The following is a 24,704-nucleotide window of genomic DNA, read 5'->3' as shown; positions in this document are numbered from 1 at the left end:
ACAAGGCTCCGGTCCGGCTTGGCCCACTGCTGATGTGGCTGGTTCTCTAGCTCTAGCTCTCTCTCTTTCTTCTTTCTTTTTTTTTATACTCAGCTCCTGTGTTGAAGCGCAGGGGTGCTGAATGTACAATGTGTAAATGTACAACACAGGACTGTTAGCAGGGGACAACAGAGAGAGGGAGACAGACAGAGAGGGAGGGAGACAGGGAGCTGGGTAGCAAAAAAAAAAAAAAAAAAACCCTTAACATGGTACACTTACTCACTTCAACATCCGCTAGAAAGTCTTAAGCCACCCCTCCACCCCCCATTGCTGTCAACAACACCGCCACACATACCACCACACACACCACTCCAAGCCACTGAGGGCAGGCGGGGAAGCAGGCAAAGAGGAGTGTCCTTCTCGTCCTATCACCCACCCACACACACACACACACACACACACACACACACACACACAGCTCTGTGATGGAATTCCCACTAGCTAGGTCACGGCTAGGTTTGTGTTGGCTAGCCTGTGGCTCCATGACCACCATCATCACCGGCCCATCCCCCCCTCAAGACGGACACTGCTACCGCTGCCACAGCAAGTGGCGGGTGGGGGTTGGTAGTGGTGGTAGGGGGTGAGATGTCCAAGTCCAGGCAAAACAATGCTACTGGTGAAATGCAACCGTGACCTTTTGCAGGGTGCCTCTCGCAAGTTCCCCGCGCACCGCTGTGATCCGCCACTGTAGTGACAGTGTAATGCAGAAATGGTGTTACTGTGATGGGAGAGCGAGAAAAAAGCGGTTGCGCGCGAGCCAACGTGAGCATTATTGTGGCTGTGGCAGGGCGGCTTGTGTTGGTCTGGATATGTTGTGGGGATGCCTGGTAAGCACGGGGACCCTGGGGAAAGGCGGAGTGTTCTCAATTACTGCTCTCTCTGATGCTGCCCCCCCTCCCCTTCCATTCTCACCCCCCAACCAGTCTAGCGACGAGGGCAACAGACACCCTCCCACTCTCACCATCATCAACAACACCCAAGCCCCCCCCCCCCCCCCCCCAACCGCCCACACTCTCACTACCACCCTCTCTCTCTTTTTTACCCAGCATGCATCACTGCCTGGGGACATGGGCACAGTGTCCTTTGTGGCCTGTGCACACACTGCCAGCACCAACAGCGACAGCGTCCTAGTAAACATCAATTACAACACATTAGCCTTGCTCTCTCTCTCCCTCTCACTCACCCAACTCTCTCCATTACAGATCGGTGCGGTGTGGCAGAATCCGTTACCTAAACTAATTCCAGGAAAGAGACAGAAGGGGGGAAAGGTTCGAGGAAAATGTGCATGATGGAAACAGTCAAATAGAGAGAGAGAGAGAGAGAGAGAGAGAGCGATATGGATGGAAATTTAAAGTAGATGTCAGAATTCCCATAATCCTCTGGGTTTTAGAGTTAACAAATGAGGCTCACAGTGAAAACACTCAGCACTTTACAACACCCCCTGACATTGACATAAACAGCCACTGACACTGATAGAGTGACTTATTGGTGACGAGGCATAAATAAATGAGTGGATTAGCACACAGACTTTAAAAAATGTGAACATCAGCTCTAATGCAGACGGACTTGGTTACTAGATTGTGGCAGTAGTTTAATAAAACATACCAATGAAAAATTCAACCAATCGTCGAGCCACATGATCAACAAGTAGAAATGTCATAAGATAACTTGGAGGTTAAAGGAATTATCCGGAGTAAAATGCACTTTAGATCAATTTACGGATGATTGGGAGTAAATACGTTGAGTTGACATCCAAATCATGTCATTCGGATGTGTTTTGAGAAAGTTCGATGTTACCGTTTTTAGTCAAAACTCGTTAGCCTGGAAGTGACGCAGGCATGTCATTTCGCCGCTACAAAACGCTATTTTTATACCTCTTCTACAGTTCCAAACAACATTACACTTACGTGGTAGTGAGTAGAGGGTCCCTAAAGCCAAACCGAAGTATCCCGAGGTCTTTATGTGGTCGGATAGAGAGTCCAGAATGAATTTCATCAAGCCAGTACCTTTCCGGAAATGTTGCCATCTTTGCTGCCATCTTCAGGGGAAAATCCGTAGGAGTCGATTGCTGAGTGTGGAGTAACACGCTCCGGAAATTCACAATTTCGTCGCCGTTTTTTTTTTTTTTTTTTTTTTAAAACATAGTCCAGTATTTCTTTCGAAATTGAAATGAAGTTGTATGGACTGGACTATGTTTTAAAAAAAAAAAAAAAAAACGGCGACGAAATTGTGAATTTCCAATTCTAAAAAAAATAGCGTTTTGTAGCAGCGAAATGACATGCCCGCGTCACTTCCAGGCTAACGAGTTTTGACTAAAAACGGTAACATCGAACTTTCTCAAAACACATCCCAATGACATGATTTGGATGTCAACTCAACGTATGTACTCCCAATCATCCGTAAATTGATCTAAAGGGCATTTTACTCCGGATAATTCCTTTAAGAGCGCTATCTCTACTTTTGCTTTTAGGCAGGGATCACACTGGCCAGCGGCAAGGGTAAGCGTTTGCCTAAACTGACTATGGAATACGCTTGCGTTGCGCTTTGAAAGTTGAACTAGAAATGTAATGCCAGAGGAATTACAATAGTGGATAGAAAGCTGCTGGCTTAATGTTGGTGGGGAGATTCCTGAAAAAAAAACATTGAATCACTTAATCTTTGAGTTCATACAAACCCTCGTACCAAAAAACCTTGTGTGTCAAGGCGTTCTTGAGATATAACACTCAAGGTGTTTTTGACCTTAACATTTGACCTTTGACCTCCAACATCAATTCACTTTATCTTTGAGTCCATATAAACACTCATACCAAATTTCAGGCATGTATGTCAAGGCATTCTTGAGATATCACGCTCAGAGTATTCATGGACTTGACCTTTGACCTCCAACATCAACTCACTTCATCTTTGAGTCCATACAAACACTTGTACCAAATTTTAAGCATATGCGTCAAGCCGTTTTGGGGATATAATGCACAAAGCATGAGATATGGCTGTGACTTTTATTTTGACACACGGGAAACACTTAAACAGGATGTGTAGTTTTGGGGAGCGCCACATTGTATGCATTAGAAGCTGAGACAGTTGGATTCACAGGTGACACCTGTGCCAGTGTTCTGATTAGCCCGGGAACTACTCTGGGAGCTTAACGAGCGCAGCTGGCTTTAGGCCATTATGACATCACAGCCATTCAAGTCTATGGGGGAAAAAATAGCTTTTTAACATTTTTAATCCCCTATTTCTCAAAAAGTATAATTTTTAAAAAAAATCTGAAATAACAACTCTCTTGCCCCACTCCAGACCTTCAGAACGGTTGTTTCAACATGTCTGTACGTTAAGCGGTTAGAGTCGCATTCATTCTTGAAAAGGTAAAAAGAAAAGGTTATAAGAAGAATCCAGGAGATTTCAAGATAGTGGATAGTGGACTAGCTTCTTCAACGCTAGTGTTACGCTAGCATTGCCACTGTTCCGCTGCTGAACCATAGAGAACAATAGGAAACCTGCCGCTTGTCACTGGCCAGTGTGATCCCCGCCTTACTGGACTAGTGGTGAAACAGAAAGGCGACATATATCATTCAATGAGAGGAGGATAAAGAGAGAGAGAGAGACACTGAGGAAGAATGACAAGGAAAAGCAGAGTGAAATGAGCTACACATGTGTATATGCGTGTTTCTGTGTGCTTTTTCAGTGGCAGGGAAAAGGTCAAGGACTGTTAAGGCAGCACCTATGGCAGCAGAGAAACATTTTAACACTGAAAAAACCCAACACACACACACACACACACACACACACACACACACAGACACCGTACACACAATCCCTGGCGCCCTCTAGCCTGTTACTGCCTTTACACCTCTTTGGGCCCCAATGCCTTGAGTAGACACAGAGAGGCTGAGTGGCTACTGAGAAAGAGAGAGACGAGAAAGAGAGAGACAGAATCAGAGAGAGAAAGAGAGAGAGAGAAATCGGGGACAGGCATAGATTTCAGCCCAGAGGGAGACTGATCATCCAGGCAAAAACAAACCCAGTTGCTGCTGCCCTCAAGAGCCTCACTGTGCAGCACAGCAGAAACAAGCCTATGTGTGGATCAGCAAAATAATAATCATATAATAACAACAACAACAACAATAATAATAATAATAATAATAATAATAATAATAATAATAATAATAATAATAAAACAATGAGCAAATAAATAAATTATAATGAAATCCTAAATGGGGACACACTGCATCAGCTTTTCTCACTATTACATGAATTATGTAAGTTGATGAGCCAAGCTCAGCATAATAAGGGATGTATCATAGATTTGACATGTGGTATAATGGCCATCTTCTTATCTGATTGTATCAGATTAGATTAGAATGCAGAAAAATAGGACTTTACTCTTGTTGTTGATGGGAGTCCGGTCTGTTCTGGTTCACACAGACGTGGGTCTCCCAGCCCTCCCTTGGGGGGGGGGGGGTTGGGGGAAGGGGGGCTCCTGCCTATCCAGACGGCATCCAGAGTGTTTGAGAATGTGTGTATTTCACCAGCTTCCCCCCTAACAGCCATACATGTTTTTTTTTTGTTTGTATTTTTTTTTGGGGGGGGGCGTCTGTGCTTACACGCATGTACGTATATGTGTGTGTCTGTGTGTGTTAAACTTCAGCACTGGAGTGGGAACCTTCAACGAGTGTGTGCGTGTTCTGTGTCTCATGTCTAATGCTCCGCGGGTCATGCCGCTGCACTTTAGCTGCTGTGGCACTAACTAAGCCACCATATGGCCACGGCAGCAGCAGCAGCAGTAGCCCCCTTACACCACATACATAGCTTAGCATGGCACGCATGGGCGATCAGTGGGGCCCTGCTAATGCAGTAATTAGACAGACAGAGCAAGGTCAGCTGACCTGGTTGGTTTAGGTTCCTGATGATCCTGGGTGCTCATTAGCGATACTCCAAACAATTGTGCCACGCAGGAAATGGATTCATCCATTAGCTGAAGCCTAATTTACATACTCCCCACCCACCCTCCCTTCACCCCCCTACAACCAATTAAACATGAGGAAAAAGGTCATCTCCCCATGCCTTACCTTCACAGCCGGTTTAATCTCAACTATTCTTTTCTCCCAATCTCAATACTGCTAATGACATATTAATTGCATGTATGTTAGAGGGGAGTAAGCAATTATATTTTATCCTGCGCTTGGTTTGTGCAAGTACAGACTGAGGCAATGAATGTGGTGTATGGCTGGTGCAAATGCTTTGTTGTATAACCATTTATATTAATAATATTAATTTCAGTGACCTGGTCAGTTCCATCAATTTGTCAAAAAACAGCAATAATGCACTCAACACCTTAATCTAATTTGGACTGGGTGCTGAATCCTGGTAATGAATATAGTTTTTGAATCAAGGATAGCAACTCATTACTTTTTACCGAGTAAAAAAGTTTTTAATTCCCCTATGGCCTTTTGGTCCAGATGCCCTTCTACAGCATGCTCTGACAATATCTCTGGAAATTCTATCATAACATTTCACAAAACAATTCATTTTTGTGTAGTGCAACCCTAATGCAACTGCTTTCACTGCTGCCTTTGTGAGTAAGTGAGTGAGTGAGTGAGTGTAATAGAGAGTACATATTTTTGGATGGTATGAGGATCCTTAGCCAAAGGCGTAAAATGGTTTATCATCTCTGTTTTGATATTATGAACTCTATTTGTGACCTTTATTTTCTGCATCTTTTTTTTCAGTCTGCGGAATTCCATTTGATCCATTTCACCCTGCAGAAGCAAGGCCGCTGACGAAGACAGCCAATGTATCAGTTAACTGATAGGATTAGTTCTCAGTGCTTAGCAATGTAGAAGCCCAGCACTAATACTTCCGCGATGCTCCATGCCGCCAATTTTGGCTTAGTGTTTTGGTAAGCGGGCACAAATGACTACATTTAGAGAGAGAAAGAACAAAGCATAAAGAGAGAGGAAGAGAGGGGTGGGTGTGTGGGAGTGACCTTGGGCAGTGCTGCTGGACATGACGGCAAAAGAGACAAGACATGCAGTATGTTAGCAATCCATTTATTTAGTGCCGCGTTTTTTCTAAACTAGAAACTCATTTTCAAATTCAGAGGCAACAGGGGAAAAAAGAAATGAGAAAAGGACTCGAAAGAAAATTAAGTGGGGAAGGAAACAAAACGAGAGGAAAAAAAGCAACAATTAACACATCAAGGAATGCAATTTGTTCAGCTGACTCCAAACAGATGGTCATTGCTGGGGCACTGACAGAAAAGACGTGAGGAAAAGGGAGAAAGACATTTTTTTTCTCTCTTTGGAATTAAGTACATGATACAAAATATACAATTACCAAGCCATTGTGTAAAATTCAACAACAGACAATCCTAAAGAAGCAGGAGGAGAAAGGCAGGCTTAGGTTACTGTTGCGTCACACAACGTACATACTGGGAGCAGGGGAGTACATTATATCTCCTTTATTCATCTGCAATGTGCACACATGAATACTAACATGAGCAGTCTTTTTTTTTAATGTGGTTTAATTTTACATTATCATATCACAGATATAATCATCATCATCATCAAAAAGGCAAACAAAACAAAAACAACAAAAGAAAATACAGAGACAAAAAAATCTCTCAATTGAAGTGTGCACGTGTTGCTCTATAGCTAAGCTGTAGCTTATGACATAGGTACAGTCGACATAGAAATTACCAACTTGATGAGTCAGATCACGTTTCCAAAGTTTGAATCGTGTGACTAGTCTCAAAGCAAGCTGGGGTAGAGTTCAGTTCATAAGGCAAAATGGTGAGCTTATCAGTGAATTAAAAGGTTTACTGGGCAGCTCAACAGTGGAGCTTGTCTGTTTTTTTTTTTTGCCCATCTCGGTTGCTATTTTGCTTATTTTGTTTATTTGTTGTTGCTGTTTTCTTTTTGTTGCTGCTAGCAAATATCTGCCACTGCCGTAATTTCTTTAATTCACGTTCAACCGCCAAAGTAGAGCACAAAGAAGACCATTAAAACAGTCCAAATGTCTCAGCTGTTGTTCTTGTTTTTTCCCCCCCTGCCTACCCTCTTCGCTATTCATCAGCACAATTGGCTTGCTGTTGACTTGATCATATTCTGGGTAGGGCAGAACAAATTGTGGTTTGGCTTGGCCTTTGCAAATTTAACCTGCTGTGGCATGGCCCCAAAAATTTAGGGAAATGAGGGGAGGAAATTAAAGTCAACAGCATAGTACCGGGCCAGAAAACAGCAAACAGCAATTGGGCTGTTTCAATGAATACTCCCTTACAGTATGAGACACTAAGAAGAATATCTCATTTTATTTTTCATCTTGTTAACTCTGTTAAAAAGATTGTGTCTATACATATCTTTGTTTTCTGTTTTCATTATTACTGTTTCAGTGGCAGATTTAATAGATGTTACCCTGTTGCTGAATAATATTTTCCTCTGAGTATTCTTTTTAAAGATCACTTTTTTTATGTGTGTACAAAATTTTGTTTTGAATACCCCAGAAAACCCAACATTGGCTACCAATCAGTGCAAATACAATTTGATTCAAAAACTCTCAATAGTGGTTAATCTTCCAAATAAGTCAAGTATTTAGCCTGAATATATTACTCTTTTAAAATCCTAATAAAATCCCATTTTTAATTTCCTTGATAGACAAAAATAAGGGGACATCTGTTAGCACATACAATGTAGGGAACAGATGGTCGAGAAGAAAAAGGCTACTCTAAGGAACCATATCTACCCTCTAAAGGAAAAAAAAGATTGTACAGCTACCTATCAAGACTCTATAGGTAGCCATGGTTCACTCTTTAGTTTTTCTACTTCTCAAATTGAATAAATAGAATATTGATGTTATTAGGGAACATATATCAAAACATTCTCTATTTAGCACAGTTCAAACACCCATGCTTATATCCACAACCCTTAATTCCAAAGCCACACAGATTTAACAATTCGTTTAAAATAGGGATACAGAGAGACAGTGACATACTAAGACTGGGAAAAAAAACAGGACTTGGGAGAAAGGTAGGGATGAGAGAGAGAGAGAGAGAAAGAGAGAGAGAGAGAGAGAGAGAGAGAGAGAGAGAGAGAGAGAGAGAGAGAGAGAGAGAGAGAGAGAGAGAGAGAGAGACACTGCCTCAGATCAACACAAAAGACATGTCAACAAGTTCCACATCATTCCCAGTCGGGCAGCAAGAGGAGACGCACTAAGTGCTTGTGATAAACGCTCGTGAGGTACTGCGGTTCGGCTGTATAGCTGGATCAGCACATGTAATAAAAATTAGTCTTCGGGAGAGTGAAGAAAATCAACCATTGGAAGAGGATATCTTTTGTGAGCCTCCATTTAGCTAAAAGGGACGACTCAAAATGATGCCATCAAACACAACAGCAAGGCCCTGGGTAACAACCAGCAAACAACGGGACCATTATAAGCTGTTTCTACTGCAGGCAACATACAATGGAACAGCAAATTTTTTGAGGAGCTTGATAATGGCAAAACCTGGTTAAACTAAAAGTCCTCCCATTCGGTAGAGGCAAGTCATCTTAAGAGCAACTGGCCTCACTGCATGTGCTAAAATTGACATTAGCTTGACATTACAACACAAAGTACACAGAGAGAACAGAGCCTTGCAAAAACAGACGGAACTATCATATCTGAATAGCTTTTAAGGTGGGGCACCTGGGGGCAACTTTTTTTTAACAATGTTGCTGGGCAACCACATAGCCAGTTCCAGATGGTCTGATTGGATAATGGCTTCTGCTGATTAATAAAAAAATGTTGCCCAATATCAATGGGAACGTGCCCGAACAACAATAATCAGGAACACCGCCCTGCAACATTGCTCAAAAAGCTGCCAAGTGTATCATCAGCTGGAGTTCATGGAGCTCAATGCACGCAAGATTATACAATCTAATGTCAGAGATTAGCCAAAAAAGACAATCAGGGTTTCCAGAAGTTACGCAGTCATGACCATGTGCAGCTTCTGTAACTAAAAAATAAAAATCACTACTTAGTGATGGTGCTATTGGACTTAAGAACAACCAAACTCGTAGGGCTGTGTGTGGTCCTTTCACTTCCTTCCAAAATAAATCTGAAGACTTGCTCAAGGCTTCATATAGCTGAATCAAATGAATTGCCTATAAGTCAGTAACACAGACATTTGAAGTTTCAAACACAATACTATAATTAATAATTTTACAATATAATTATATTTACTATTAATTTATAGTTCAGAGGGGAGGTTGCATATATGATCTCACAAAGCTCTCCATCCATCCCTCAGCTTGGGGGGAGGATGACAATGGCACTCAGCATCTGTGAGAGCAAGGCCACTTGCTCATTTTTTCCATACACACAAGAACGCAGGAAGAGATTTCCACTGGGTTCCCTGGCGAAGCTTACTAAGAAGGTTAGGCTACATCATCAAGCGTTAGCACCATTATATGGGCATGTGAAGAGGTACTGAACTCCTAAAAGGACTTGTATGTAAAAATATATGACACAATTATGCTTGTATAGGCATCTGGCCGTATGCAGAGAGCTGGTGAAAAGAAAACCAGTTTCCATGTTTGTTGTCATGTGGCCTTGACAACATCATTTAGTCAACATGCATTACTGCTAACGGTTTCCAAAGGAAAAGGAATACATACATACAAGGCAAAGCCACAGTGAGCTTGGGGCTAGTTAACAGGTCTACAGTAGTTTGTGACGTGTGCTATTGCGTTATAAATTTGGTGACAACTAATAACGGTGAGCCTCCCACGAAGTACTTGACTGGCAGAAAAAGAAAAAACTGTAAAATATAATACAAACTATAAAATATAATAATAGGTGAACTTCACCATGCTCTTGCTAACACAAAACTGTGGAACTCCCCGAGCACCCCTTCACTGTGTTTTCTGAATCACAGGGAACTAGGAGGAAGGTAGACTTTTGAGTCCTCGTTAATTGGCAAAGGAAGGTCAAGGAGAGATCACCAAATTATTATTTTTTCCTAACCAATATTCAACTCTTCGAAAAATTCATAAAGAGTGGATGGGGTGAGTAGCATCATCTCAAAAGAAGAACCAAAAATATCACTTAACATTCACACTTATTAACACACATTAAAGCTGAAAATATAATACTCCTCTCGTAAGGGAACAGAAACACGCATTCCAGGCAATCCACTGAGACCCTTGGTAAAAAATAATCAAGCTTGTGAACTTTCCTACCTCCGCATCTCTGTGCATAAACAGCTTCAATACGAGGGCTGCAACAATTAATAGAGTAATCAATTAGTTGTCAACTTTTAAATTATTTGGAATCGTATATCAAATTTTTATATAGATCAAACAACTAATCGGTTAAGATAATCGGTCGAGAAAATAATCAACAGATTAATCAACTATGAAAATAGGTTGCAGCCCTATATTCAACGCAAAAACACCTCCTTTTCATCTTTCATGGTCGCACCTCTACATTTCTGACAAAGTCCAACTCTGCCTAAGTGTACGCACCAATCACCATTTAAAACTACCAGAGCCTTGTTTGAAATATGAAAGAGCGGTGCGAGGACATTGAAATAGATTAAAGGAAAAGACTAAATCAACTCCCTCCACATATGGTCTTTATTTGATTTCCACACTGTTTATGCAACTCCGTTCAGATGGCTTCAGCCTGTTTGCTAAATTAATATGAAATTTCAACACACACACAACTCTGAAACTAATTTTGGTGACGGCGATTAACCTACATGCAAAATTTGCAAGTTTGCAAGGCAGGTATTCATTGGATACTTGGAAATGGCAAAGGAGGATAGGCCAAGACAAGTCAATTTCCTTAAATATTGGAAAAAAATGACACGCTGACATTGCTGTAAGTAATTTCATTAGTTACGGTTGCAACTCATGAATTCTGCATTAGCCAAACCTCTATTTTTCACCTTACAACAGCCCTTCGTTTCTTGTCTGATTCAACTAACTAAATCACAAACATGCAATAGCAACACAATGGAAGAACTGATATCTATGCCCCTTGGTGTCAATATGCAACGTTATTTAGCGCTGAGGTGACACCCAGTTTGTCAAAAAAAATAAAAATAAGTAAAAGGATCTTGATCCTACCCGATCAACATAACATCATGAAATATAGGGCATTCCGGGCGTACATTGGCAATGTTTGAAACTTAATTTTCCCTATTGTAAGTCAGTTTAGCACCAAAATGAGTCAGAAGCTGTTGTTTTAAGGTAAAAGAACTGCACTGTGTTGCTTTAAATGAGGCTGCTCTAAATCAGTAACTTCTCAGCATTTATCCATGTTACGGCCATGGTAAGATTTGTCAGAAAGCCAATGTGCAAAGCACACGTAGAGCATCAGGAGCCTGTGCTCTGGGGGTGTACTGATGCACCAGACCGATTGGGAATTACACTCTCTACACACACCCACTATTGCTGCATGGGCCTCTGAAACTGGACTCTAGGTTTGACGACTACTGTGGACAGGTAATGAAGGACAGTAAGTATGAAGACAAAAGGTGGATCTAAGCAATGGCTGACATGAAGGACATTCCACTCTGCTTCTGTCCTGAACACCTGAACTGCCCCTTTATGAGCCAACAACAACAACTTGCCATAAACAAAGAAAATGGAAGGAGACAGAGTAAGAGTTAGTGTTTTTTTTTTTCTTTTTTCTCTCACTTTTCTCTTTAACAAAGGCCAATTCGCTTCATGTCTAGCAGGCTGGCAGGCTTCATTCACAAGCAAAGCATAAAATAAAAATAGTAAAATAACAGGAAAGAGAGAAGGGGAAAAAAAGAGTGTGAAGACGGCCTTGACAATACATACTTTTTGCACTCCTATACTGTAAGGGTGAGGAGACAATCACAGGCCTGCAGTGGCAAAGTCATCCCTGCTGGCAATCACACAATAATGGCGCCCTTGCCATTTGAGAGGGAGCACATATATCCAGATCCCACTTTTTTTTTCTCTCCGGCCAACGCAGGCATCGTCACCTGATTGCACTCTCACATTCACACTAGCTCAAGGATAGTGGTTCACTCAGACACACACAAGCGGACACAAACACGCACACGCACAAACACACACACTCTCTTTAAAAAAAAAAAGCATACACAATCCAACTGGAAAAATGGGTGGCAGAGAAGAACCTGCATTGAGAGATTGATCAGAGGGGCGTAAAAGCCAGTGTAAGGAAAAAGGGGAGACAGTCAGATAGAAATAGAAAACACAACAATACAAATATTTTACCTTTTTTTTTTATATCACAATTGTGATTTTTTTCCCGTGGTTGACCCACAAAAGTACCGCATCTCAACATAACCTCAAAGAGCAAAGACTTGGGAATTCTCCTATTATATATCTTGAGTGATTTCCTCTTTTGTTTGTTATCTGTTTGTTTGTTTGCTTGGTTGCTTGTTTACACTTCATCACTAACTTTGCTAAATAGAGGCTTCTTATTTTGCCAGTCAGAAGGACTACTGCACTTCACAGATACTTTTTTTTAATTTATAAATGAACACATAAATCTATCCCTCATATACACACTCCCACCAAAACGCATACAAATGCATCGGAAGACACATCCATTCAAACTGATCCAAACAAACCCACAACCACCCTAGTGTAACCCACCCCCATGTACTTCACAACTAGTGTTTCTAAGGTGCAAGGACGAAGAACCCAAACCAAATCAAACCATAAAAAAAATAATATATATATATTAATAAAAAATACGCCCACCACAAATAGAAGCAAGTGAGACAACCGAGGACATGGATCAGTGCGGAGCTTCCAAGGTGGACTGTTGCTGTGCAATGCTGAGGGTTAGGGTTGATGGGCTGGTTCTCAGTGAGGGGAAGTGGTTGCTTGTGCTTGTTGCTGGAATTGTTCCTCTTCTTCCTCCTTTTTCTCATTCACCCCTTCCACACATCCATCGTATTCCCTTCTTTTATACCAGAGAGAGCTGTCCAGGCAGTGGATAGAGGATGGATGGTGTGTGTGTGTGTATGTAGGGGTGGGTGGGTGGGGGTGGGGTTGGTTGTGGCTGTGGTTGGTCTCGAATTACAAGGTGGCATTTGTGAGATAACAGTGCTTAAGGGATAGGCAGGCTGTGTTACCACATGTCATCTGTTGATGCCGAGTCCTTTAGAGAGAAAAAGATGAGGATAAAGAGAGAGAGAGAGAAAGAGAGAGAGAAAGGGAGAGAGAGAAAAACAAGTAAGGAGAAAAACAGAGAAACGTTCATAATATAAAAACAATAAAAGAGGGGGAGTGAAAGATAGAAACTGGTGTATAGTGAGAAAGTGTACGTAGAGAGGTAGGGACGTAGAGAAAGAGAGGGAGGAACAGAGAAACAAAGGAGAGAGAGACAGTGGAAGAGTAAAGGGAGGATTTCCCTCTTCAGACCTTCTACAGTCTGGAGGTCCCAAACACTCTGCCCTCTTTGGTAGCCCCACACTGAAAAAAGGGGTGTTGAGATACAACGTGTAAAAGACCAAGGAGTGGCTTCTTATGAATGCTCAAGACCACTCACTTACTACTACCAGCACCTGACTAACTTTATTAGTGAAACTGTGAACAGGTAGAAATAACCCTAGAAAAACGACACACCCAAGAACTAGCCTTGAGTTCGGAAACATTCACTCATTCACTACCTAGTCTACTATAGAGTGAACAACAACATGGTGGCTATTCACTACATGTTCACTGTATAGTAGACTAACAACATGGTGGCTATTCACTACATAGTAATTGAGTGAATGTCCTGAATGTTCTGTAGGGCTCATTGTGGGACAGAGGAGACTAGTAATTCTCAGGTCACCTGAATGTCCCGTATTAAACAAAGGCTAAATACTTAAGCATTTTTCCACACGAGCCTCACACTTTTGAGCTGACTCATGCAATGTTGTAATGAGGGCTGGGCGGGGGGTGGGGTGGGGGGGGGGACTTTAGAGAATGAAGGTGGATTTTTTTTTTTAGTTCAGCCCTATTGCCCTTCCTCTCTCTCCCCCTGCCGATGTCAACAATGTGCCAAGGAGGTTGTACTCACTGTGTCGTCGCCTTTGTGGGGATTGAGTCTGTTGTACACGGCCTCCACCACACTACGCCTGGGGTAAGACAACACACACACACACACACACACACACACACACACACACACACACACACACGAGAGGTGTTTGAATGCCAGGCAGACACTAACCCTGAAAGGCTACTCTCTCTGTCTGTCTTTCTCTGTCTCTCTCTCTCACACACACACACACACACACACACAGAGCAATGGCCGAGACGCTAAGTGAAGTGTTGGGAGAGATGGGAACTTTTTTTTTTATTTTTTCCTTTCCTTTTTTAAAAAAAAAAAAAAAAGAAATAAACGCCTGTCTGGGTATTGAACTGTGATGAGCAATTTACCCTCTCCGGCTGGTTTCCAAGCAACCTGCACGCCAGGGCGCAGGAGCGTTCTACCTTGTTTGAAAACAAACACACGCAGGCGATTATCCCAATCATTTATTCAATGGGGTCCCCAATTATGTACTTGCCATTGCTCTTGCTTTTTTCCCCCTCCCTGTTCTCCTCTCACGAAAGGCTCTCAAGAATTTCATTTTCAAAAGGACACAAAAACCAGGAAAAAACAGGAAAGGACAAGAAGCAATGGCCTTCACATGCAGGGGGAGTCCAAAGGTTGCCTCCTCACCCATCCTCTATTCTCCACCAAGAAGTCATATGAGAAACCAGAGGACGTATTCAGGACGACACGCAAATTAAAAATGTGGCATGAAGCATCGTGATGTTATCACGATATCATCGAGGCCACGAAGTCTCTGGTGCTTCCTGGTCCCTTCCAAACCAGGGTGCCGCCCCCCTCCGCCTTCCTAAAATAATCCAGGAGATCTGCGACGGAAGCTATCGTTGTGACATATTTCGAGCGTGTCGACAAAAGCTCCTTGTGAAAAAGCAGGCGGCGGGCACACAGGACAGTAAGCTACGGCAGGGTGTGAACAGTAACCACCCCTCTTCCCCCGCACACATGCACGCACGCATGCACGCACGCACGCACGCACGCACACCTCGGCCAGTACTACGCATGCTCCTCCAGGAAGCGACTAGGTGTGGGCAGAGGGGAGGTGGCGCACATACGGTAACCACTGCGGCTGCAGCGACGGCACCACGATTTCATTTTCCCTGCGCCCATTTAATATTTAATTCCATATGATGAATAATTTAACAGCAGAAGAAAAGAGACAGTAGGGTGTGTGTGTGTGTGTGTGTGTGTGTGTGTGTGTGTGTGCGAAAAGGTACCGATTTAGAAACAGGAATGGATCGGGCCATGTTGCTGACAAACATAATCTTTAGAGGGAAAAAATAAAAACGAAACAGACACGCACACAAACAAAATAAAAAAAAACACCACACGGGAATTCACCTGGAAAAACGGCACAGATAAGCTATGGGATCAGATAGAGAGATTAACGACGCAGGCACAGGGTTTGGGTTTCAGGGTTTCAGCGCCGCGTCCAGGTTCTGTTGGTTTAAAACATGTGTGAGCGGACTGAGTGAGCAAGAGAGTGGGAGCGAGCGAGCGAGAGCCTAGAGATCCATGAGCTGCGATTTATGAGTAACGGCGGGGCTAGAGGAACACGCTGAGTACTCTAATGAGCCAGCAAGCCAGACTGGGCAACGCTCTCTCTCTCTCTCTCTGTGTGTGCCACAGAGACGTTAATTACAGAAGCACGCAGTGAAACACAGCTGCAACCTGCCAAATGCTGTGAAGAGGACATTAAAAGCCTAAAAGTGGGCAATGGATGTTAAAACGCTTTAATGTAAAAATGTTGTTAGTTATATAAAAAATATGTTCCATTTATATGCTGGAGTATACAAAGAAGTGTTTACATCCGTACTTCAGTGCTTTAGAACTTGGTTAGGACTAATGTTTTAATTAATTAAAATGGGTATGGGGGGTCATAAGTCATACATCAACCTGTGTACTTTGGGGTGGTTTAACTAGTTATGCATGACTGTAACTATATGTATGTAAACATGGTATGTAATGTGTCCGTGTGTGCGAGGTGGGTCACACTCACTTGCTGGCCAGCTCTCCCCCAGGTGGGAGGTTGGGGATGCTCTCCGTCGCTAACGTATGCATCACATGGACTAAGTCCGGGGCCCCCTCGTCACCCTGCTTCTTAATGATCTCTGGGGAATCACAAGGACTTCTGAGTAAGTGGGGTTTGTATTGCACAAGCATCGTTATTGAATTAAGTGTATAGTTAAACTAAATATAAACATTTAATAAAATGTATATGTATTATATGCATAACAAACATAAAGTGAGAGAGTGCAAAATGAGAAAAAAAAAAAGGAACTAACTAATGACTAAGAACCAAAAAAAGATCAGGAAAGTTGGCTAGTCTCATTACATGGTTGTCCTTTTTGGCTCATGAAGTTAGCCTCTCTTACTCACAGTCCTTTCCTTAAGCTAATACCTCTTCTCTTCTCTATTTGTTCAAATCTTCGTCTTCACATCACAGTGGTGAGACTGGCAAATTATGTGAGTATGGCAAATCATGATATTGGTTTTATTTTGCGTTAATATTCGTGTAAATGTGAAACGAAGGGTATAGTATACACTCCTGATTAGCATTAGCAACTAGCCAAGCTGCTGCTTGATGCAAACCGGACATTTCAAATCAGGAAGTACAAAAACAGCCCCAAAATGCTCAGGAGGTTCAAGTAAATAACTTTATTTGAATACATCATTTCTTTAATGACAACTAATGAATGACAACATCACAGTTTGTCACTACAGTTTTCTAATACTTGGGTGCTTGCTAATATACAAATAAAATGTTTCTAAATCAAAAACAAATTAAGTACTTGGTGCCTAACCCTGATTCAGTTTATTAGTCTTCTAGGAAAACAGCTTTAGTAAAATCTCTTTTGAAAACGAGCTCTAGAAAGAGAGTTGCCTTCCGAGAGGTTACAACTAAGACATGCCACAGCCCGTTGGGGAAAGAGAAAGTGTGAAATAAAGAAAAGTAAAGATCAATTTTATACATAGCACAAATCTCCATGCTACCCATTCTGAAACTAGCAAATAAGATACAGAGGGAGCAAAATCTTTTTTTTTTGGTGGGAAGATGAATGTTTTTTTCCTTTCTTTTTTTAATTCCCCACATTAACTGTTGAGAACAGCAAATATATGCAGAAATGTACGATGTGTAATAGATTATATAAATATTATTTCAGTAGCTCCTGAATAGTGCAAAATTTGATGTTTTACTGTAATATACGAGAACAAGGCATAACATTTCAGCTGACACAGTAATCACAGAAACAAATGTAGTGTAACATACAGACTATCCCTCCGAAATGGAATGTGAGGATCTTTTTTTTTGGTAAACTATGTTTAAAAAAATTAAAAAGAAAGAAAGAAACAATCAGGAAATATATCATTCACACTAACATAACGGCTTAAGTGTCTGTTGCTGCAGCTGTTGCTGTTTGTATGTCAGTATCGACCCGAGACAGAGACTTCAATGTGCCTCTTCAATGAGATGTGGTGACTGCTTGGACGTTGAGTCGCAGCACCAACAAAAAAAGTCTGCTTTTCTGCAGGGGCTGATCAACTCCTTTCAATAGCACCACCACAGTAAAAGTGCAAAAATACAATCCCCCATCCAGAGGACACATGAACAGATTCAATCAAAATTCTCAGCAGACAAACAAAATCCCATAAGTTTTTTTTTTTTGTCAAGTGACACTCTGCTACTCAAAGGTCAGTGTACCCTCTTAGAGTCCTACTTGTTTAAAAAAAAAAAAAAAAAAAACATAAACAAAAACAGCTTAAGCTTTAGCATGGCCCACGTGGATGGGCAAGGCCACTCGAGCTTGTTAGCTGGAGCTCTCAGAAAGTCAGCCTGCTTGAATTTAGATCTGATTCCTTTCATCCTTCAAAGCCAGGCAGAGCACTGTCTGTTGGACAAATCACCACCACCGTAACGGTAAGGCTCTGGGCTATACTTCAGTTACTGGCACAGAAAAAAACTCAAAACATTTGGCTACAAATTGTTTAAATTCTTCACAAAGATGGGACGCATTTTTATCACACACACACACACACACACATACACACGCACACACTTTGGCTATCCAAAACAAGTCGATTCACTTTCCATTACTCAGATTTGGCTTGAGTCAGGTGGAATAAAATGACGCTGCCTTGAAAGTCTCCACCAGTATAGGACAGTCCCTACATTGTCCTTGCCCCTGCCAAAGAGCCATGTTTGTACAAGAAACAGAGCCCAGTGCTACACAGACAGGGCTATGGTTTATCTTTGCCTCCAATGTTGACAGTTCTCAGCTGTTTTCAGGTACTTCAGCTCGCAGAACTGCAGAGACAAACCAAATTGTGGGTTTTATGGACTAACGAATGAGAGCTACCATATGAGAACACCAAGGGTTTTAGTGTCTAGGCTTCCAGTTAGAGCACCTTATTATTCAATTTGTACTTCAAGATAGCTTCCTGTAAGGGAAGAGGTAAACAATTGGATTGGTCCCGACAAGCACCAAGACAGAAAAGAGTGATAGAGAGTGCCTGTGAGAGAAGAAAATAGAGAGAGAGAGATAGAGAGAGAGAGAGAGAGAGAGAGGGTGAGAGAGTGCTGGCTCAAACACAGGGACAGAAAAGAATATGAGAGAGAGAGAGAGAATGAGTCAGTGGGAGAGGGAGGGAGAGGGAGAGAGAGAGAGCGCGCACTATGGCTCTGCGTTGGGAACAGATTCCATATAAAGACAGGCACCACGATAAGATGCGAGACTGGTGGTGGGAGAGCCCCATGAGTAATCATGCCTCTCCCCTCTGTCTGGTGCGCAGGGAAAATGGCTGCCGGTGGCACACTGACCAGCAGCCTCTACAGAACCAGGCAACAGGAGGGGAGGTATGGGTTAAAAATAATGGACTTGGCTCTCCTGAGTGAGAGGACAGCAGAAACCCAACCTCATACACTCGGGCCTATGTCTGCGTCAACTTTGAGACGCCGGGCCCTATTTTAAATTCTGAGCAAAGTACAATGTCTTACTAAAGCTTGCTTAATACGTGTTATAATAACGTAAAATCTATTTGCAAATTTAATGCCATGAGGGCATCTTAAGCACAAATAGTGGTGGGTCAGCTAATGGCTGTCTGACACCACAAAATGCCGTTAGTTCGTGCTCAAGAACTTTGCTCGCAGACAGACTTTGCACTTTGCCCAGCATTTACATAAAGGGAACACCATTAAGGCAGGACATCAAAGGTTGTAGCTGACTGCTGACAACACACACACACACACACACACACACATACACACAGACACACACGCCATTTGTGATGGCTAAAGGAGTTACCATGTACAACACAACCACTGTAATGTGGGAAAGGGGAAAAAACGACCTGGTCACTGTTGTGGCTACCAGTGACCATCCTTTTGAGAGGTGCTTTGTGTGATGGAGGGCTAGCTCATGTGAAAGACAATTTTGCAAAAGAAACCCTAATGCTACTGACTGACTGGGTCCCTCTCATAGTGTGTTAACATCTCCCAAATTCCTCCCATATTACTGTCCTCACGTTCAACCCTGAAAAGAACAGCCATAACTTAAGACAAGCCATGACGAAAAAAGACAAATGTTGGTTTGAGGCAAAGAAGCAGTAAACATCTCCCTTATGCTAATAGCATCATTACAAATGTCTTATACAATCTTTCAAATACTGCGTTTAACTTCGAGACATTAAAAAACACTGAAATCTCCAGACATTAGATGACGTTAGTAAACAGTTAAAAAACAATTCGCTGCAAACTTCTACGTCTTAACAGGACGGGGTTGGGGAGGAGGGAGACGAGAAAAAAACTCCAATAATAAAAAAAGGTACTTTTTTTAATTTTTTTTAAGAAAACTGGATAAAATGGTTTCACGTCACATCTTCTCACAGGAATGTGACGTGCTGGTCAGAAATACATGCTGTGGGGTACAAGGCATGCATGGGGGGATATCATCTTAAGGATGATTTTATTCCGAACCCCCCCCCCCCCCTTTCCAAAGTATTACTACTAAAAAATGAACCCTGGAGTAGCACAGGTGCTGTCAAATCTACCACAGCCAACTGAGTTTAGAAGGGTTAAAATAGAGAGGGGACGCATCAAGAACAGGTAAGGCAATTGTGTGTCGCATTACAACTAGGCCTACTCTTTTAGAGGCATGCAGAATTCAACTAACTTCAAGGCAATCAGGTGTCACCGTGACTACAGGTGTGAAGAGATCCAGAAAAGAAAAAAAAACACCCCACCACAACTAGGCCATTTCTCACACTGTTAGCATACGGTGACTACATCAGTCATTTTCTGATGGTGACTTTACTACAACAAATTAGTGAGAAAACTAACGGCTGTAGGCTCAAATCAGTGGCAAACACCAAAGAACAACAAGAGCACATGCTTTCACAAAGTGGAAGTGACGCCCTAAGGCAAAGACTCTATACTAACAGTAACAGAACGCACAAACAACCAACGAAAAACACTTCACTGACTAAATGATGACAGATTTGGTCTTTTTTTTTTCTTTTCCTACAAATTTGTTAACTCTACTTCTATTAGCAGCTTCCATTAAAGTGTGTAGGAGAAGGCGGTGAGTATGTATGTGTGTGTGTGTGTCCGGGGTCCTAAGCCACTCCTTTTGTGAACATTCCTTTGACGTGATTGCACTACCTCTGTCGTAGCTAAAAAGGGTATTTTTCCACACCACAGTGTTTGTGTGGGGGTCGACAAATACCGGAAGAAAAAACAAAACAAAAAACATGCACCCATCAAATGTGGGATGCAAGTGTGTGAGGATAATTTGGTTTAGCTTTAGCCTAAAATGCAAGACTTGCATTTACTTTTGTGTGCTAAAAATTCAGACATATATTCAGGCTTATTCGTCACTGTAAAAAGACAGAAGGTTTCCAACTTGACGTGAACTTTGCATTCTCTTCAATGTGCCTGGCTACACAGGCAAAGACACGCTACATTGAGTGTATAAAACGTGTGTGGGTCAAACACATCAATAGCAAGACTTTAGCAGGCAAATTTTTTAAGTGGGGTGGAGAGTCCTGAAGCTAACCTGTCTATCTTTGCAGAGGGGCCAAACGCCACCACACAACAAGGTCACGAGACTAATCAAGAATGCACTCACTCTCTCTAATGTGTCTCTCTTTTGCGCTCTCTGCAAGTGCAAAGTTATTTATTAGCCTTTTTAGAAGCTCCACCTTCTACTCTGCTCTGCAGGTACTTATCCAGTTCTGCCTCTCTCTTCACAGCTTCAGGGGAGATCTTGGGGGCCCCGGGGAAGCAAACCAGTACCACGCTCATGTTGTCCCGGCTTCCCTGTGGTCAAGGTAAAAAAGATGACAGCAGAGAATTAATGAGGATCCAATCCGACCTGTAAAAAGCCTAGCTGTAAAATAGCCTAAGAAAACATTACACTTGCCATACTAATGCTTGGGATCAAGCTGGAATATAAATTATGAGTAGCATAATAGTTTTTAATAAGTAGCATTACCGTGATTCACTTTTACAATATGTCAAAAAGGATTCTATTAAAACACAAGTAATAGGTAATATTTCAGAAAACATAAAATTGCCAACATTTCCAACTTAATTGACAGAGAGAAAGAGCCAATACTTATGATACATTTCTGGCTCTCCATCTAGAATGGATATGTACAAGCAAGTAGAGATCATTCCAACCTTTAACCTGCAGACAACCACACAAATACTATACATATGCCCACAGACAAGCCACAATCTCTCTGGTCAAACAGCGCTTATCTTTGTGACCTTACCTTGTACAAACAGGTGTCGACAATCTCGTTGCACACACTCTCCAGGTCTTCGGTCACCTCAAGGCGGGAGCGCACAAAGTCGCATAACTCCTCATTGCCCATGACATCCCAGATGCCGTCGCAGGCCAGCACGACAAACTCGTCCTCGGCATCGGAGCGCTCGATCTCGTAGACCTCAGGCTCGGGTGACACCAACTGCTCAGTGGGGCCCTTGCCATGCACACATTTGTAGTCGAAGTCGCCAAGGGCGCGCGAAACGGCCAACGAGCCGTTGACCCTCTGGATCATGACGGAGCCGCCAGCATTCTGGATGCGTTCCTTCTCCGCTGGGTTGCTGGGCTTGTGGTCCTGCGTGAAGAAGTGCACACGGCCGCCGCGGCTCAGCAAGGCTCGCGAGTCGCCGCAATTGATGAAGTAGATGTGGCGCGGCGAGATCATCACGCCCACGGCCGTGGAGCCACTGCGGTCGGCGCCGTGCTTGCGCTCCGACAGCGCCCGCATGTGCTCGTCGATCTGCAGGAAGCCTGTGCGGATGCCCTTCTTCACGCTCTCCACCGACGGCTCTGTGAACTCTGAACACTCCTCTCCCACACAGCCTCGTCCACCACCACCACCACCACTAAGACCGACACTGACACTCCCACTCCCACTCCAGCCTATGCCTCGAAAGTCTGGGTTGCTGGTGATGTGATCCAGCAGGTGTTCGCAGCAGTAGCGTGCCACCTGGGAGCCTGCGTGTCCGTCATACACGGCGAAGAAGGACCAGGGAGCCAAGCCGTTGGGCAGGCCGATCACTGCCGTGTGCGCATCCTCCATCTCCACCCTCCAGCCCTGCATGCTGCTCAGTGCATAGCGGAGGCCGTTGCCCTCACCATGCGAATTGTGCTTCTCCATCTTTGGCTTGTCCAGAAAAGCCCCCATGTTCTTGTTCTGTTTCTTTCTGAAGACAAACAAACAAACAAACAAAAAACATCAGAACGATATTAAATCACTTTGAATTATGCTTAGAATTTAACAGCTAAGAAGCTTAATGCTTTCATTCAGAATGGACATCAATCAATGACTTAGTAAGAAACATAGGTGATAAAAAATAACACAACATAATTGCCTTACTATCACAAATCCTAATGGATCCAGCTGACTTTATAGAATGCCACAAAAAATAAGTTTTTCAACAGGGTTAATCAATCAATAAACGTAAACAGGGAGGGAGATTGATGGTCAGCAGCAGTTGTCTACTTTAACATGATGACATCATGACATTTTAGCTACCGTTAACTGTCAAAACTAACAAATCAATCAATCATTACAGATGTCTGCCCCTGCCCCTTTTAAACACGTTGACAAGTTAAGTCAATATAGACCTCAATTTCAAGTTTAACAACACGGAAAGAGCTGTATTCGTTGCTTGGCTACAAATGCGTTCAGTACACTAACCTTAGCTGCCATTGGCTAGCCCGCTGGCTAAAAGTGACATTCGAGTTAATAACATGAACGAGCAATGTGAATAAGCCACTATGACAGTCACTTAGCTAACTTGATAAACTGGTGCCGTTGCAATGTAACAACATTAGTAGAATGTCTGCTGATATTAACCGATTTGTTATGGATGTAGGAGCTAGCTAGCAAGCAAGTTTTGGTAGTCGTAAATGCTAGTCAGCTAGCGATAGCTAATTAGAGAGCAAAGACCATAGCCTATGGCAAAAACTCATATTTGAGTGAGGCTGATGGACAGCTAACAAATGAATGGCTGAGCTGTTTACAATTAAGAAAAGTTAAATATCTGAAGTACTATCGCCACTGCAATTGTGCATATAGTGCTAATAAGGCTCATTATTGGGGATTTATCGACATGCGTTGTATGCCTTGCGACTTCACTAGACGGCCTGTTTTTCTCCCTTGAGCCCTCCCTTTGGCTGCAACTGGATGGTTGGTTATGCAACTAGCATGCTAGCTATCTACCTAGCTAACTGTCAGAGAGCTACAAAGAGAACAGAGAGTTCCATCATTGACATTCAAGAAAATTGAGACAATTTCGTCACTTACCGTTATCCGTATGCTACGATTTGCTGTGTGAAACCATGCAGAAAAAGAAGAGGGGTGTAGCTAGCAGCACAGTGGCTAGCAAACTATCCTTAGCTGAATGGTTGCTAGCTAGCTTACTGCTGGGAATGGAACACCGAGGGAAAAGAGGGATCAGAGCGATTGTAATGAAGGGGAGAGACCGCCTTCAACCGGCTACATTCAGATGGAAAAAACATGGTATCTACATGGGCCAGTCAAAGATATATTATTCTTTGAAAGCTTTATGCGAAGTATTAGAGAACCATACTCTACTCTACGTACATATATTTCCCAATGAAGCATATCAGTTGGGTGCCCAATTTTTCCTGCATTACCTACCTAAACACAAGCTATCGCTCTTCTTTCGAAGCCCGGATGTAGGTAGGCCTGCATACAGCAGGTTGCGTGCTTCTGAGAATTACATCATCACATACTGCACAGAAATAGCATCAGTTTTGGAGACAGAAATGCAGTGGGTGTCAACGAAAACAGTAGGGCTCAGCGGCCGAATTACGTGCCTTAATATTTCTCCTTCACATTAATCATTAATTTATACGGAGTTCTCCTACAGCCTGTAAATCGTTGGGTTATCTTGTCAGCATATATATATACACACACACACACATCTGACTTGTTTTCAGATCTTGCATTATTTATTGTAGGCCTACTTTAGTCCACAGTAGACTGCTGCCTAATTCAACGTCTTTGTTGGCCTGATCAAATTGTCAGGTAGCCTAGCCTATAGC

General features: G+C 42.6%; 1 protein-coding gene across 9 annotated transcripts in view; it reads right to left on the bottom strand.

The window, feature by feature from the left end:
• ppm1ab (protein phosphatase, Mg2+/Mn2+ dependent, 1Ab) overlaps positions 1 to 24,291 on the bottom strand; it is a 62,914-nt gene extending 38,623 nt beyond the window's left edge. For 3 of the 9 annotated variants that reach the window (XM_042094506.1, XM_042094505.1, XM_042094507.1), the window contains exons 1-5: positions 23,941 to 24,291; positions 21,895 to 22,834; positions 21,319 to 21,436; positions 16,121 to 16,232; positions 14,089 to 14,146 (exon numbers count right to left, since the gene is read on the bottom strand). In XM_042094506.1, coding sequence (XP_041950440.1) covers positions 14,089 to 14,146; positions 16,121 to 16,232; positions 21,319 to 21,436; positions 21,895 to 22,815 — 1,209 coding nt within the window. In that variant the 5' untranslated portion in view covers positions 22,816 to 22,834; positions 23,941 to 24,291. Of the gene's footprint in view, positions 1 to 6,073; positions 13,497 to 14,088; positions 14,147 to 16,120; positions 16,233 to 21,318; positions 21,437 to 21,894; positions 22,835 to 23,940 lie in introns of those variants that run through there. The other 6 variants (XM_042094514.1, XM_042094509.1, XM_042094512.1 and 3 more) reach the window with 4 other exon arrangements.
• Positions 24,292 to 24,704: the final 413 nt, after the last annotated feature.

The sequence above is a fragment of the Alosa sapidissima genome, chromosome 6 (genome assembly GCF_018492685.1).
Source record: "Alosa sapidissima isolate fAloSap1 chromosome 6, fAloSap1.pri, whole genome shotgun sequence".
Taxonomy (NCBI): Eukaryota; Metazoa; Chordata; class Actinopteri; order Clupeiformes; family Clupeidae; genus Alosa; species Alosa sapidissima.
This window is presented reverse-complemented; position numbering and strand designations above follow the sequence as displayed.